The sequence below is a fragment of the Gracilinanus agilis genome, chromosome 5 (genome assembly GCF_016433145.1).
Source record: "Gracilinanus agilis isolate LMUSP501 chromosome 5, AgileGrace, whole genome shotgun sequence".
Taxonomy (NCBI): domain Eukaryota; kingdom Metazoa; phylum Chordata; class Mammalia; order Didelphimorphia; family Didelphidae; genus Gracilinanus; species Gracilinanus agilis.
The window spans coordinates 85349254-85362695 of NC_058134.1; the positions used below are offsets into that span (position 1 = coordinate 85349254).

The following is a 13442-nucleotide window of genomic DNA, read 5'->3' on the forward strand; positions in this document are numbered from 1 at the left end:
TGAAAGGCAAAGTAGGTATGGAAGCAGTGTTTGCTACTAGGCAGTCATTGAAGATGGCTGCCTGCTGATCGCTGTTCCCATTTCTAAAATGTCAAGGATGCTATGATCTTTTTACCTTAGCAAATTCTAGGGAGAGGAATAGTTGTTTGTTTATTGTTACTTTGGAGAAGTCAGCACAAACCCCCCCTGTATTGAATGATATAGCTATGCATGGCACTTTATAGCCAGAATTCAATGGCTTGGAGTTGCCTGCCTTTGGAAAATTTAGAGTAATTAGTGACTAGAGAACCTGACTTGAAGTCCAGTAGAGCAAAATTCTTTTGTGGAGCATTTGTATGTTTTAGAGAAAAGGGAAGATAAAAGGCATTTTCTTTGCTTTCAGTTTCAACCTCATTAAATCCATGATCTCATCAATGTGGTTACTTCCTTCACTGGGCATATTAGAGCTTGTTTTCACCTTCTCCTCCTATGCGATTCCTATGCTTGCCTTCACATCCCACTTCATGGGCCAGGGGATTTCATGTTCATTTAATATTTTTTCAGTTTTACAAAATATTTTAAATCTCTCAGACACTTTCTCTATGCCCTGGGCAAGTTAATTAACCACTCTCAGCCATAGTTTTTCATCTGCAAAATGGAGGTGATCATAATGCTTATTTCACAGAACTGTGAGGATCAAATGAAATCGTATAAGCAAAGCCCTCTGAAAATCTTTAAGTGATCGATAAGTGTTAGCTATTATTATTGTTGTCATTATTATGAACGGTGTAGCCCTCAGGCTGTCAGTTTGCCATTCCAACTCCCTCTACATGCCACATAGGCATTCATGTCCTGGAGGCTGTATTTTATGCAACTTCCCAAGCAAGCATCTTTGTCTAGTTCAATTAGACAAACTTTAATTCTATTGTTGATAACATGATAGCGCTACTTGAACCTACCATGAATCTCTAAGTTGGCCTTTGGATCATTTGTCAATATTGCCACTTGCCAATATTGGCCGGTTTTCCTAAGAATAAGGTACATCACATTTGTAGTTTTGTAGCACCCAAGGCGTAGTGTCGGATGGCATAGAATTATGTCATTTTTATTATTTTTAAAGCACCTTTGGACCACTGGAAGTTATTTTCAGCTTAAAAAAAGTACTTTGAGCATGATCTCTACTTTCTGTTTGGTTCTGGGTTCAAACTACTGTCTAACCAACATATGCAAACTTGCATAAAGAAAACTAGACATTAATAGAATATCAATACTTTTAATAATCTGAGTCATATATCTTCATTAGCCACTTGGTTTTTCCAGACTCTACAACTAGACCAATCCATAAAACAGATTCTTGTATCCATTATTTTAAATTTTCCCCTAATTTCTTCTAAATGACTTTGATGGAGACTAGGCTATTTTTTAAGAAGATAATTCAAAAGGTCTTTGGTCATAGTTCACTTTTTTTATTCTTAGTTTGGTTTGTTTCTTGAGATCAACCTCAATTTTAATTAATCCCATCCCTGCCATTTTAGCCAAGGACTTCTTCCATTCAATCATTTCTCAATAATACCAAAGCACAGATTTTGGGCACTGTTTTCATTAGGCAGTGAGAGCATGAATGCATCTTGAATGTGGTGTCCAAATGTACTAATCTGTGCAACACATTCTGCAAAGTTTTAAAACACTGTATTAGGAAGCTATTAGTATTATAAGTCTGATGATGATGACAATAAAAATTCCATTTGCCACTATAAGCATTTAAACTGAATCTGATGTGTATTTGTTTTTTGTCCACCCCCACCCCTTTCCTTTGCTTTGGGAGCATATATGCAAGCTTAGATAGTTTATGTAACCTTTGCAGGCTGTGGTCATCAGCTGAAGGAAGCCTATAACCCATAGCTCCTCTAGTGAAATAGAAATAGATTGTATTTTCACTAGATAAAATACAGGCGACAAGGTTAAGCCCTGGAACAGAGGAAGAAACAACATTTAAATAGGTAATTGTTAGTAATTTAAAACATGACCAGTCTGTGACTCAGCCTGATATTTTCCCAGAACAGATTGCTACAGGAAATATAAAAGAAATCCCAATTACAAATGGGCATGAATACCACAATTGGTTTGGCCCAGCACTCAGAGACACTGGTGAGTCTGTATTTCTCTTGCTGTTCCTTAAGGAGTCTGTTCTCACTACTAACTGAGGTATGAATAACTCTCCACCTCATTCCAAAATGTTTCTTTGAGGCTCTCTCATGGGGCTGTCACCAACTCTCTGAGAGCTAGTGACTGGCCAACATGATTTGTTATCTTCTATCAACAACAGTGTTAAATTACTTGTAGCTTGAGAAAACCATAGTTCTTGATCAAGAGTATAAAATAGACTTCCAACACGTGGTCAGGAATTGTGCTTATTGAACTATATCAGTAGGAATCAATGATGAAATGATTAGTGAAATTTCCTCTCAATACGAAGTGTGCCTATGGTTCATTGGCTGGTGCTTAAGAAAGTAGGTTCTTCATCCTAATTAAATGAAGATAGGGATGAAAGCAGCTCAAAACCAGTTCATTTTTTCCTTTTAATTTATTATTACTTTAATAATTATTTAATTATAATAATATAATAATATTTAGTATTATTAATTTAACCTGCTCAATCTGAAACACCGAGGAACACTACATTTGTTCTTCTGTAAGTTGAAGATGTCACATAATGTAATTTTTTCTCCTAGGGCTTCTTGTAAAGGAGGAGATTGACTCAGGAACCTGGTAGCTCAAATTCCCACAGTGTGAACTCACTATGAGCTTTGGCTTTCTGCCTTCCAATCAAGGGAGCACTCACTGAAACACCAAGTGGTCTGGGAATAAAAACAACTCAGCCTTTAGAGGATTTTTTAGCTTTTTGAAATCATGAAACTTTTACATTTAAAAAATGAGTACTGATTCCCAGAACCTTGATTAAATATGAATTTAATGAGATGGTATACACATTAGGCAGATGGAGGCAAAACAGAATTTATGGGAGTCTGTAGCCTGATGTCAGTAGTACTTTAAGAGGTGAAGGTGTGATGGTAGTGCATACTTTTTGCTAATTCTGTAATAATAATTATAAGAAACAGATGTTATCAGAATAGGTCATGGGAATTATGTAATAATTTCTAGCTTTCCTTTTTGTATTCTTATGTGGACAACAGTAGATCAGATAGAACCTACAGATATACTTTGTGTAAGGTTCTTTAAGAACATTAAAAGATTACATAAAATGAATTCTTGACATCATTAAATATGGTACCATTTTCACTTCTTGGTGGCAACACTTGTATTTCTTTTTGGCACTGACTTTAAGAATAAATATATAGCTTTAGGGTAAAAATGGTAGTTACTTAGAAATATAAGAGAGGAGAGTAAAATTCATATGTTATATTGACAGATAAACTTTGAAAAAATCTTTCATTTAACTAAAACTCTTATAGTTTGATTTTGCACATGAAATGTCCCACCAAAGCCTCACATCTTATTGGAGAAAGCAATGGCTTCTCAGCACCTACTGTGAAAAACCCTATTGATGTTTCACATCAAATTAAGGGTAGCTAGGTAACTTAGTGGATCGATATGGTCTCAGAGATGGGAGGTCTTGGGTTCAAATGTGTCCTCATACATTGCTAGCTTTGTGACCCTGGACAATTCACTTAACCCTCATTGCCTAGCCCTTGCCACTCTTCTGTCTTAGAACCAACACACAATAATGATTCTAAGGCAGAAGTTAAGAGTTTAAAAAAAATCAAGGTTAAAGTCAAAGTCTTGTGCCTAACCACCCTCACAATGACTATGCTGTTGGAAATGCAATCCATGGTGACTGCTTTGTATACATCACCATTTTATTCTATTAGTACATTGATAAGCATGATTTTGAGTGTGCATTTTAGTTTAGAAATCCTGATCATTCCTTTATGTTTAAATAAAGTTGACTATAGCTATTTTCTGGCATAGATAATATCCCAAATCCTCCAAAGGTGGTCACTTCTGCCAGGTCATCAGACATGGTAATCTGCTTTGGTTTAAACATATTATTAACATTATTCTGTGGAAATTTCTAGGCTCAAACATATCTGCCATGTTCTTATGGTGACTATGTGGTTTACATATTTTCCAGTGACGCAAATACTGTCTACCCAGAACATAGCATTCATGAAATCTTACACTGCATTTACTGGTGTCACAGGCTTTAAACTTAGATTAAATAGGAAATAGTTGTCTCTTCTCTGACTTAAAGACATAAAGAAGAAAGTATACCTGATTGAAGAGCCTTTAAGTTTTCATTTACTTCTTGAATGAATCCAGATTCCAAATGATGTGGGACTTAAATTTTAACCTATCTAGATAATGGTTTCCATCACTGAATTCCCTCTCTCTGCTCTCTCTCTCTCTCTCTTTCTCTCTCTCTCTCTCTCTCTCTCTCTCTCTCTCTCTCTCTCTCTCTCTCTCTCTCTACCTCTCCTTCTTAGCTCTCATTGCCTAGCCTTTGACACTCTTCTCTCCTTCCCCCCTCTCTCTTCCCTTCCCTCTTTCTCATCTCTCTGTTTCCTCTCCCCAACCTCCACCCCTTCTCCCTCTCTGTTTTTTCTCTTCTCTTCCTCCTTTTTGCTCTCTTGTTCTCCCTCTTTTTGGAATTGGTGCATTTGTTTGAAAGTTATAAATTGTTTGCAGTGAAAAATGGTTTATATTCTTCCTTTCCACCTTTTCCCTCTTCCCATTCTTTTCTTCATTTCTTTTCCTTCCTTCCTCCTGTCTTTGAGTTTGTGTATAGCTCCAAAGGGGAACCAATGTATCAACTTGATACAGTCATCTTTCAACCGAAACATTTCAGGTGTCATGATATGATATTGCCATGTAGCTTTTCTCTGTAATTCTGACTCATTTACAACTTGGTGGTAGAGAAAACCTCAAACACCTTTGGAGATTTGTTCTTTGTGGCTTCATACTGGTATCCTCAATGGTATTGTGTCAACATAGCATCAGCATAAGCCAGTCCATCCAAGAGCCATTTTTATGGAACAAATTTATTCTTCCTAATTCACCAGCTAGGTTTGAAGTTCACCGATCAGTGACAGAAAGGAAGAAAAGAGACAGACAGCCTTAAAATGAAGTGCTGAGAATTGGAGAAACTTCTTTCCCCCTCACAGTATAGTAATAGGAAATAGGAGAAATCACAATGTGAGACTTATCTTCCTTAACTTAGATTCTTTAAGGGAAATCCTTGCATTTATTTTGTTAATGTTTGTTTTATTTTATTTTTTTACATATAGAGGTATCTTCATTTATGAGATTACAAATCCTCTGGAATGTTTGAGTCCTTTGATTAAAACTATGTAATATGAAATAATAAATGATATAAATGGAAGTCTCCCAAATCTTCCGATAAACTCTATTGAAGTTTGTCTATTAATGTATCAGAAGATTCTGTAACTTGAATAATAATAAAAATAATTATCATTATAATGATAATAATTATCATTACCTTGAAGTTATTCTCATGGCTTTGGCCACCATGGGAATGAATTCTCACAAATAATTTCCAATGTATCTGTACCTCCTCTTGCTGAGTCAGGATTTATGAAAGAATTTCTCATGCACTTATGCCAGGTTACTGTGGTGAGGGAGAGGAATATGAAAGCCCACTCTGATACTTTTTTAGTAATCAACCAAATTAAGGTTGGGAAGAACAGGTGATGAATAAATACACTTAAACCTTTAGTTCTTCCATGATTTATTGATATGAACTGATTGGCTTATTTTGTCTTATACTACCACTCAGATATTAAACGCTATACCATCTTTTTTCCCTTTTTTCTTCTTTCTAAAATTTTATTTATTTATTTGTTACATTAAAATGCCAATTAACTCCCATCTTCCCTCCCCTCCCTTACTAGAGAATGGAAAATTAATGAAAAGATACCATATTTTAAAAAAATGAACATTAACAATAATGTAGTCATTTATACCAAATTTGGAAAATGTATTTTCCTTATAGATTTGGGAAAAAACGGTATATTTGACTTATGGGAGAGAAGAAAACTTTGCCTCTATATTTTGTAGATTTTGTTCCTTGTCTTGATTTTGAAGGTTCTCTTTATTCAGTGTGCCTTCATTTCCATTTTCAGTTCCAGAAGGACTACCACCCATTTGAAGTAGAAATCTAGGCTATTGAGCATTTTTTTGATTTATGAGTAGTATATTTTGCAGTGTTTATTTTTTTAATTACCCTTAGGTTGTAAGAGCATAGTTTGAGTATATTATTATCCTTAGTAAGTATGCCCTCCACAGTACTCAAATTAACCATCTCTCTCCCCACTAACTCCCCTATTGCAGTTGGTCACAATCCTCTCATTCTCCCCATTTTTCCAACTCCTGTTTGGTTGATGTGAACTGTATTCATGGTTTCTTGTTGCTAAGTCTGCAGGATGAGCATGATTGATTCCTATTGAAATCAGTATAACTTTAATTTCCATGAAAATTCTTCCAAGTGAATCCTCACAATTATCTGCCTTTTCTTTTTCCCATTGAATTTAGGGGTGGATCAGGCCCTGCCACAAGAACGCCGGACTCCCGTCACCCCCTCCTCCTCCTCAAGGTACCACCGCCGCCGGTCCTCGGGGTCCCGGGATGAACGTTATCGATCAGGTAAGTTTAAGGAAATACTTCTCATCTGACCAGACTGATCTTGGTATTTTAAATATGTGGCAAATAGCAGAATTAGAATCTTGATTTTCTAGGGAGGAAGTCGAATATCTTAAAATTCACTTCCCTAAAGGTATTGGATTAATAGCACCTAACTTCATCATATGTTGTTTGGAATGAATGAACATCTGGGGTGAATGCTCTCACTCTCTAACAGTAGTACTTCTCTTCTGAAAGGCCTTTTCCTTTGTTTATATTTACAAGCAAACTGTATATCTATAAAAATTGCATTTGTGTAAGTTAAAAATTTTGATTTTTTTTCTAAGCAAAGTGATTTGGATTTCTATATCTGATAGACTTTATCTTCCCTACCTTTACTACACCAACATCATATCATAGCTCTGTTTCTCCTTATCAATCTAAATTTTTTCTATTAGGCGAGGAGACCTAATTTTTTTAATCTAAAAAAGTCCTGAAAATATCATACCACATATATTTGTTACCATAAAAATTTTTCCCTTTCATGCTCCCATATGAAAGCACCCTATCTTGGCATTTTCAATTTCATTTTAGTACTCACTTGGCCCTAGACAAATTTTATCATTAATTTCACAGCAATAGATTTTCCATGATGATAATTTAGCTGCCATTTGAGAATTACTTCCCCCCCCCCCATCACTTCCCCAATATCTAGATTTTTAAAATGCTTTTCTTGGGGGAGGTAGGAGGAGGGTTGGAGTACTTTTGGAAGATGTATTTTTTTTCACCCAAAATTTTGTTAAAATTTTTTCATTTTTATCTTTGTCCTTATAAACTATTTTAAAACTTCATCTTTATAAACTTTATCTTCATAAGCTATTTCATATTCTTGGATTATAGAGCATCAGATCAGCATATGCTGTGGAATGGTGATAATAATAACAGTGATCATGCTTCTCTCTATTAGCCAGAAACCTTTCATTATAAAACACCAGGCATTCCTACCTGGGGAGCTTTCTGGCAGCCCTGTCTGCCTCTGCTTCCCCTCTGGAAGGTAAGGAAAGGAAAGGAAAACAAAGGAGCTTTGTGGTATTTGGGCAAAGAAAGGGTAATGGACTCTTCATGGGCCATAGCCTTGCTTAGCTGATGCTTCTCCCATCTAGGCAAACAATGTAAAAGCTGAAAGACTAGAGTTATGTGGAAAGAAGCTTTGTTCACAGATATTAGCTTCCCACCAATCAAAGCTGTAGAACCATTTTGAAAATTGGCACTCATACCTAAGACTATGTGTGGAGCCCATATTTCTCTTTGAGACAACTTGAAAGCCTTTTCTGACTTATCAGGAGGGTAAAGGATGGGCATCCTTGATGCCTCCTAATCAGCAGACCATGGAAGAGAACCTAGAAAGTTTAAATCTTATCTCAAATTCTACTCTGTAAGCCAGACTCCTGCTGTTAATTCTATAAACATAGCCAGAAAAAATCCCAGCAAAAGCATCTCCCTGCATTTAGCATAAGTGTGGTATTGGTTTTGAAAGTTTCAAATACTTTATAGTAGCTATTGGGAATTATTTTAAAAATTAATCAAATACCTGTTATGTGCCAGAACTATGCTAAGAGCTAGAGACAAAAAGGGAAAAAAAAATTCTCTCAAGAAAACTCACAGTCTGCTACCACCCAATTTACCCAAATGTTAACTCCAGAAGAGAAATGACTTGTGGTAAAAAGGGAGACAAAATGTTTCAGGACAGGGATTTTTACCCTTTTTTTGTGTTTCATTGATCCCTTTGATAGTCCACTGAAACTTAGAGGCCCCTTCCCTGAATCATGTTTTTAATGAATGAAGTAAAATATACAGGATTACCAAAGAAATCAATTATGTTGAAATATAGTCATCAAAATATTTTTAAAAATTCACAAACTCCCTGAAATCTTATCTATAGACCCCTTGGGGTCCATGGATCTCAGGTTAAGAATCCTTGATATGAAGGCAAGGGAGCAAAGAGATCTAGAGAAACTGCTTTTTGGGGCCATTTCCTGAGTTTTTAATCCACTTAGGACTGGATTAAAAGTTGAAGGCCCTTGGACTGAAATGCTATTCCAGTACTATTTATTCCCTTTCCTACTTCACCCCAAAGCTGGCTTATAACCCTTATTATTTGCTCCCAGTTAGCATCACTTTGAGGTAGAAAAATCTTGCGAGTTGTTAAATAGCAAGCAAGTTTGGGTGCTGTTATTTATTTCATTAATCTTTAAAAACCAGGAACCTGTACAAATCTAGAACTTGGCAGAACAGAACTACTTAGGTATTCTCCCTCCGATTCTGCACCTTTCTCATCTGACTGTGTTCCCTTGACAAATTATTTTTGCCCTTTGTGATTCAGAGAAAGTGAAATTTGCCCCAACAATTTTTTAGTGCTCAGAATATACTCTGGAGATTAGCATATTGGTAAATCTACTTCAACATGTGTGGTACAGTAGGGAACTCAATGATTTGGAGTGAAAGATCTGGGTTCAAATATGAGCTGTTCTACTTAGAAAGTGTTTGTCTTTGGGCAAATCTTTCAATTGTCAAGGTCTCATTTTCTTCATCTGTAAAATGGTGGGAATATGGGAGTCTAGAATTGATGGCCCATAAGTCCTTTCCAGCTCTAAATCTTTGATCAAGTATAATGGAAATTACATTCTTGTTAGGCCAATAAGCATTTATCAAGTACCTGCTTTGTTCCAGGCACTGTGCTGAACTAAAAATTATTTTCATTTTGAAGTTTTATCCAATAATTAATGGTGGACCTTTCCAGTTCTAGAGAATAACCAGTTTAATTTAGATTTGGATCAAACATATCCAAAGTTTCTTCTGTGATTATGAGTTTTATATTGATAGTCTGCTGCCCATTTCATACTCTTCACAAATCTATTTTTATTATCATTCTGTTTGTATATATCTCCTTACCATGCTGTTAACTCCTCAAGAGAAGTGACTCTCTTATCTATATTTATATTTCTCTCAGTTGCAACATAGTCTCATACATGTTTAAATGAAGAAATATTCTCATATAATAGTAGCACTCCAGAAGTGCTAACACAATAGCTAGCCTAGAGAACTATGAAGGTAAGCTTTGTGTCATAATCTAGGCTATTCCTTAATATTTTAAAAAATTATGGGGGCAGCTGGGTAGCTCAGTGGAGTGAGAGTCAGGCCTAGAGACAGGAGGTCCTAGGTTCAAACCCGGCCTCAGCCACTTCCCAGCTGTGTGACCCTGGGCAAGTCACTTGACCCCCATTGCCCACCGTTACCAATCTTCCACCTATGAGACAATACACCGAAGTACAAGGGTTTAAAAAAAATTATTTCTTTTAATGAACAAGTATTTATTTTTATCCCTCTCTTAGTAAAAAAAAGAAGAAGAAAATCCATATCACAAATGTCTAGTTGAATAAAATGCATTCCCACATTGGCTTGTCCCAAAAAATTTCTTCTTCATGTTGAGTCTGTCACTTCTTTGCAGGATTTGGGTGTCATGCTTCTTCATCTGTCCTCTGGAATTGTAGTTGATCTTTGCATTAATCAGAGTTCAGATGTCTGTGTATTTGGTGCTCTTTTTAACAATTCTTTTTATTATAATGTAATCTGTTTTCCTGGTTCAGTTAACTTCACTCTGTATCATTTCACACAAGTCTTCCCATGTTTCTGTGAAATTGTCACTTGCATCATTGGCCCAGTAATCCTCTATTACTTTCATATGCTATCATTTATTTAGCCATTCTCCAATTAATGAATACCCCTTTAGTTTCCAGTTTTTTTGCCATTACCAAAAGTGCTATAATAAATATTTTTATGCACATGATTTATTGCTAGGTCAAATGTTACATGCAGTTTATTAACTTTGGGGGAACATGCTTCTAAACTTTCTACAATGGCTATATCACTATATAGTTCCGCCATTAGTGTATTCATGTGCCATTTTACCCTAAGCCCTTCCAGCATTTGTCATATTCATTTCTGTCAACTTTGCTAATTCCGAACTGCTTTGATATGTTTCCTAATTATTAATGATTTGATATATTTTTCCTATAGTTATTGATAGTTTGAATTTCTTTGTTGAAAACTGCCTGTTCATTTCCTTTTGACCATTTATCAATTTGGAAAAGCCCTCAGCTATTAAAAAATTATAATAATGGTTTTCCATTTAGATTTCTTAAAAATCCTTTATCCCATTCTCTCTTCTCCCACCAACTGCTTCCCTCTGGGAGTTTAAGTACATTTTAAAACTACAAATGCTCCAATAATTTGCTGAAATGCAATAATATCTTTTCTCTTGGGGTATGTACATAATAGAAGATATGCAAGCTTGATTTTAATCTACACTCTCCAGATTTGCATGTCGGTATCTCCTGGTTTAGTTTCACTTTAGTTTGCTTAATAAGCACTTTATTTTCATTCACTCATTAGATCATCATAGTAACCCTATGAAGTAGTGAGTGCAAATATTATTACTTACATTTTACAGATGAAGAACCTGAGTCTCCAAGATGTTTAGTAACTTTCCGTGAGAACTTATAGCAAATAAGTGCCAAAAGCAGGATTTTGAGTACATCTTTATTCTGGATAATTGGCTCCATTGCTTCTTTAATGGAAAAATTGGAAATTCAGCATGACAGACGTAAGGAGCCCCAAGTTGTATTTATGGCTCCTTTAACTTATTTGAGAGATTAGATAAAGACTTTGTGTACCCTATTTTACCAAAAAAAAAATGAAAATGAAAACAAAAAATGATCAGTTTTCAAAATGAAAGAACAAATACAAAAGCCATTTAATAAGTATTTATCCTATGTTATGCTCTGGGAATACAAACACAAATGGGAAACAGCCCCTGTCCTTAAGGTATTAATTAAGGAGATGACATGTATCTAGGAGTATTAGCCAGGAAAGGAAATTTTGGTCTGGGGAATCACTAGAGATGGTAAATTAATCCATAGATTGATGTGCACTTTTCTATTGACAACAGCAATATTGATTCACTTTTTGTGCCCAAATCTGAGAGCAGAAAATGTTTGTGGTTGATTACTTCTCTCTTTTAGTCATAGGATCATAGACTCATAGATGAGAACTAGAAGGGACCATCTAGTCCAATCTCCTATTTTCTTTAAGATGAGAACACTGAGACCCAAGGAGGTCAAATGATTTTCTCTGAGTCCCACAGGCAGAAACTTTCAGAGTTGGATTGTGAACTCACATCCCTGGATTCTAGTCTGTACTCTTTTCATTATAGATAGAGAGAAATTTTCTTCTGAGGATTAATTTAGTTTTTGTCCCCCAAAGTCTTAATCTACTATCTCACTGTTATCATTATTTTACCACAAATATCACTATTTATATGATTTATTTTTTGATCCATTCTTCCAAACGTTTCTGATCTCAAGCCACCTATTCTTCCCTTTTAATAAATGCTTATTGAATTGAAATTTATTCAAATGATGAAAATCACAAGAGGTAAGAGTAGAAATGCAGTTTCCCTAAAATCAGTCACTACCACCAGCCTTTTTGGTTGTTCCATGGAAGTTTAAAAAGTCCTTCCATTGTTGTATTAGTATTATCTGAGCTCCAGAGTTCTGTTAGGGCAGGTATGTTGTGGAATGGGCAGAGAGTATGGGTATAGGAGAGAAATGGAATGAAAAGAACTATCCCTTAGCTTTAGCCTCTAGCTGGTTGGCATCTCTCAGGAATCTGAAATTATATACTACTTGCAGATGAAAAGGAATATAGAGTATTCTGGTATTCAGCAAATGGATAATGTGAAGTCATATGTTCATGCAACCTCCCAGATACAAATTGATGCAGAAAATTCACCTAATGAGAGTGAAAGGTAAGGATCAAGGACTGAAAAGAGTTACCCTTTGAGTCCTATCTTCAAGATAACAAAGCAGATACTGTAGAAAAAGTTTCATCAGGTGGCTTGTGGATGGATATTATAGTCAGGGTGGTTACCTGTATCCCTTCTTGTCAGGCTGGCTTACTGTTTATGGTCCATTATTTAGTCTTGTGTATGACCTTGCAGGAAGCATCCATGATCCCCAAAATGTCCAAGCCAGTTCTTCAGGGGCAGATGATCCATGCTTCATTCTAATGCCCTTGCAATATCAACATAATATTGAGACAGGGTTAGACACCAGGATGGGAGCTGAGCATCCACACTGTTCTGAATATAGGATGATTTTCATATTTTCTCAGAAATGTCAGAAAGTTAGGAGCAGGCTCTGTAGCTTTATTTGCACAACACATCAGATCCTGTCATACCAGAAAAACAATGTCATCGTCATGTCATTAGAAGCATCAGAAAACCAGAGAGCAGTTTATAGTGCTATATGCCAAGAATGCTCTATACCTCCATGAATTACAAGGAAATCTCACTTTACCAAATAGAGACAGAGAAATAATGTAGAGTCTAACTCACTCATTTTGCAGAGGAGGAAACTGAGTCCCAGAATGACATAGAAGGAAACTAAAAATAGAAATTCCTTTATTGTAAGGAGATTTGAGAAAAGGATGGGTTCAGAATACAAACTGCAACTGGTTTTTTGATTCAAGGGCTAGGGGAACTCTGGTTAGCTTTTTGTCACAAGAAGATAAATTTCTATCTGCATTTATGGAAAAGCTGATTATCGTTGAAAGGTTCCAGCAGGTGGTGCTGATAACTGACAGCCTCTGAGACAGACTCCCAGTCCCATCCATTAGCATCAGCAATTGCGTATGTACTGATCTTGAGTTACCAAATGCCTTAATACTTTATCTCTTCCTTGTAAGAA

At 35.8% G+C, this 13442-nt stretch overlaps 1 protein-coding gene across 1 annotated transcript in view; it reads left to right on the forward strand.

Moving 5' to 3' along the window:
• DIP2C (disco interacting protein 2 homolog C) overlaps positions 1-13442 on the forward strand; it is a 601650-nt gene that overhangs the window by 335688 nt on the left and 252520 nt on the right. Inside the window, exon 3 of the mRNA XM_044678953.1 lies at positions 6550-6660. Coding sequence (XP_044534888.1) covers positions 6550-6660 — 111 coding nt within the window. The remainder of the gene's footprint in view (positions 1-6549; positions 6661-13442) is intronic.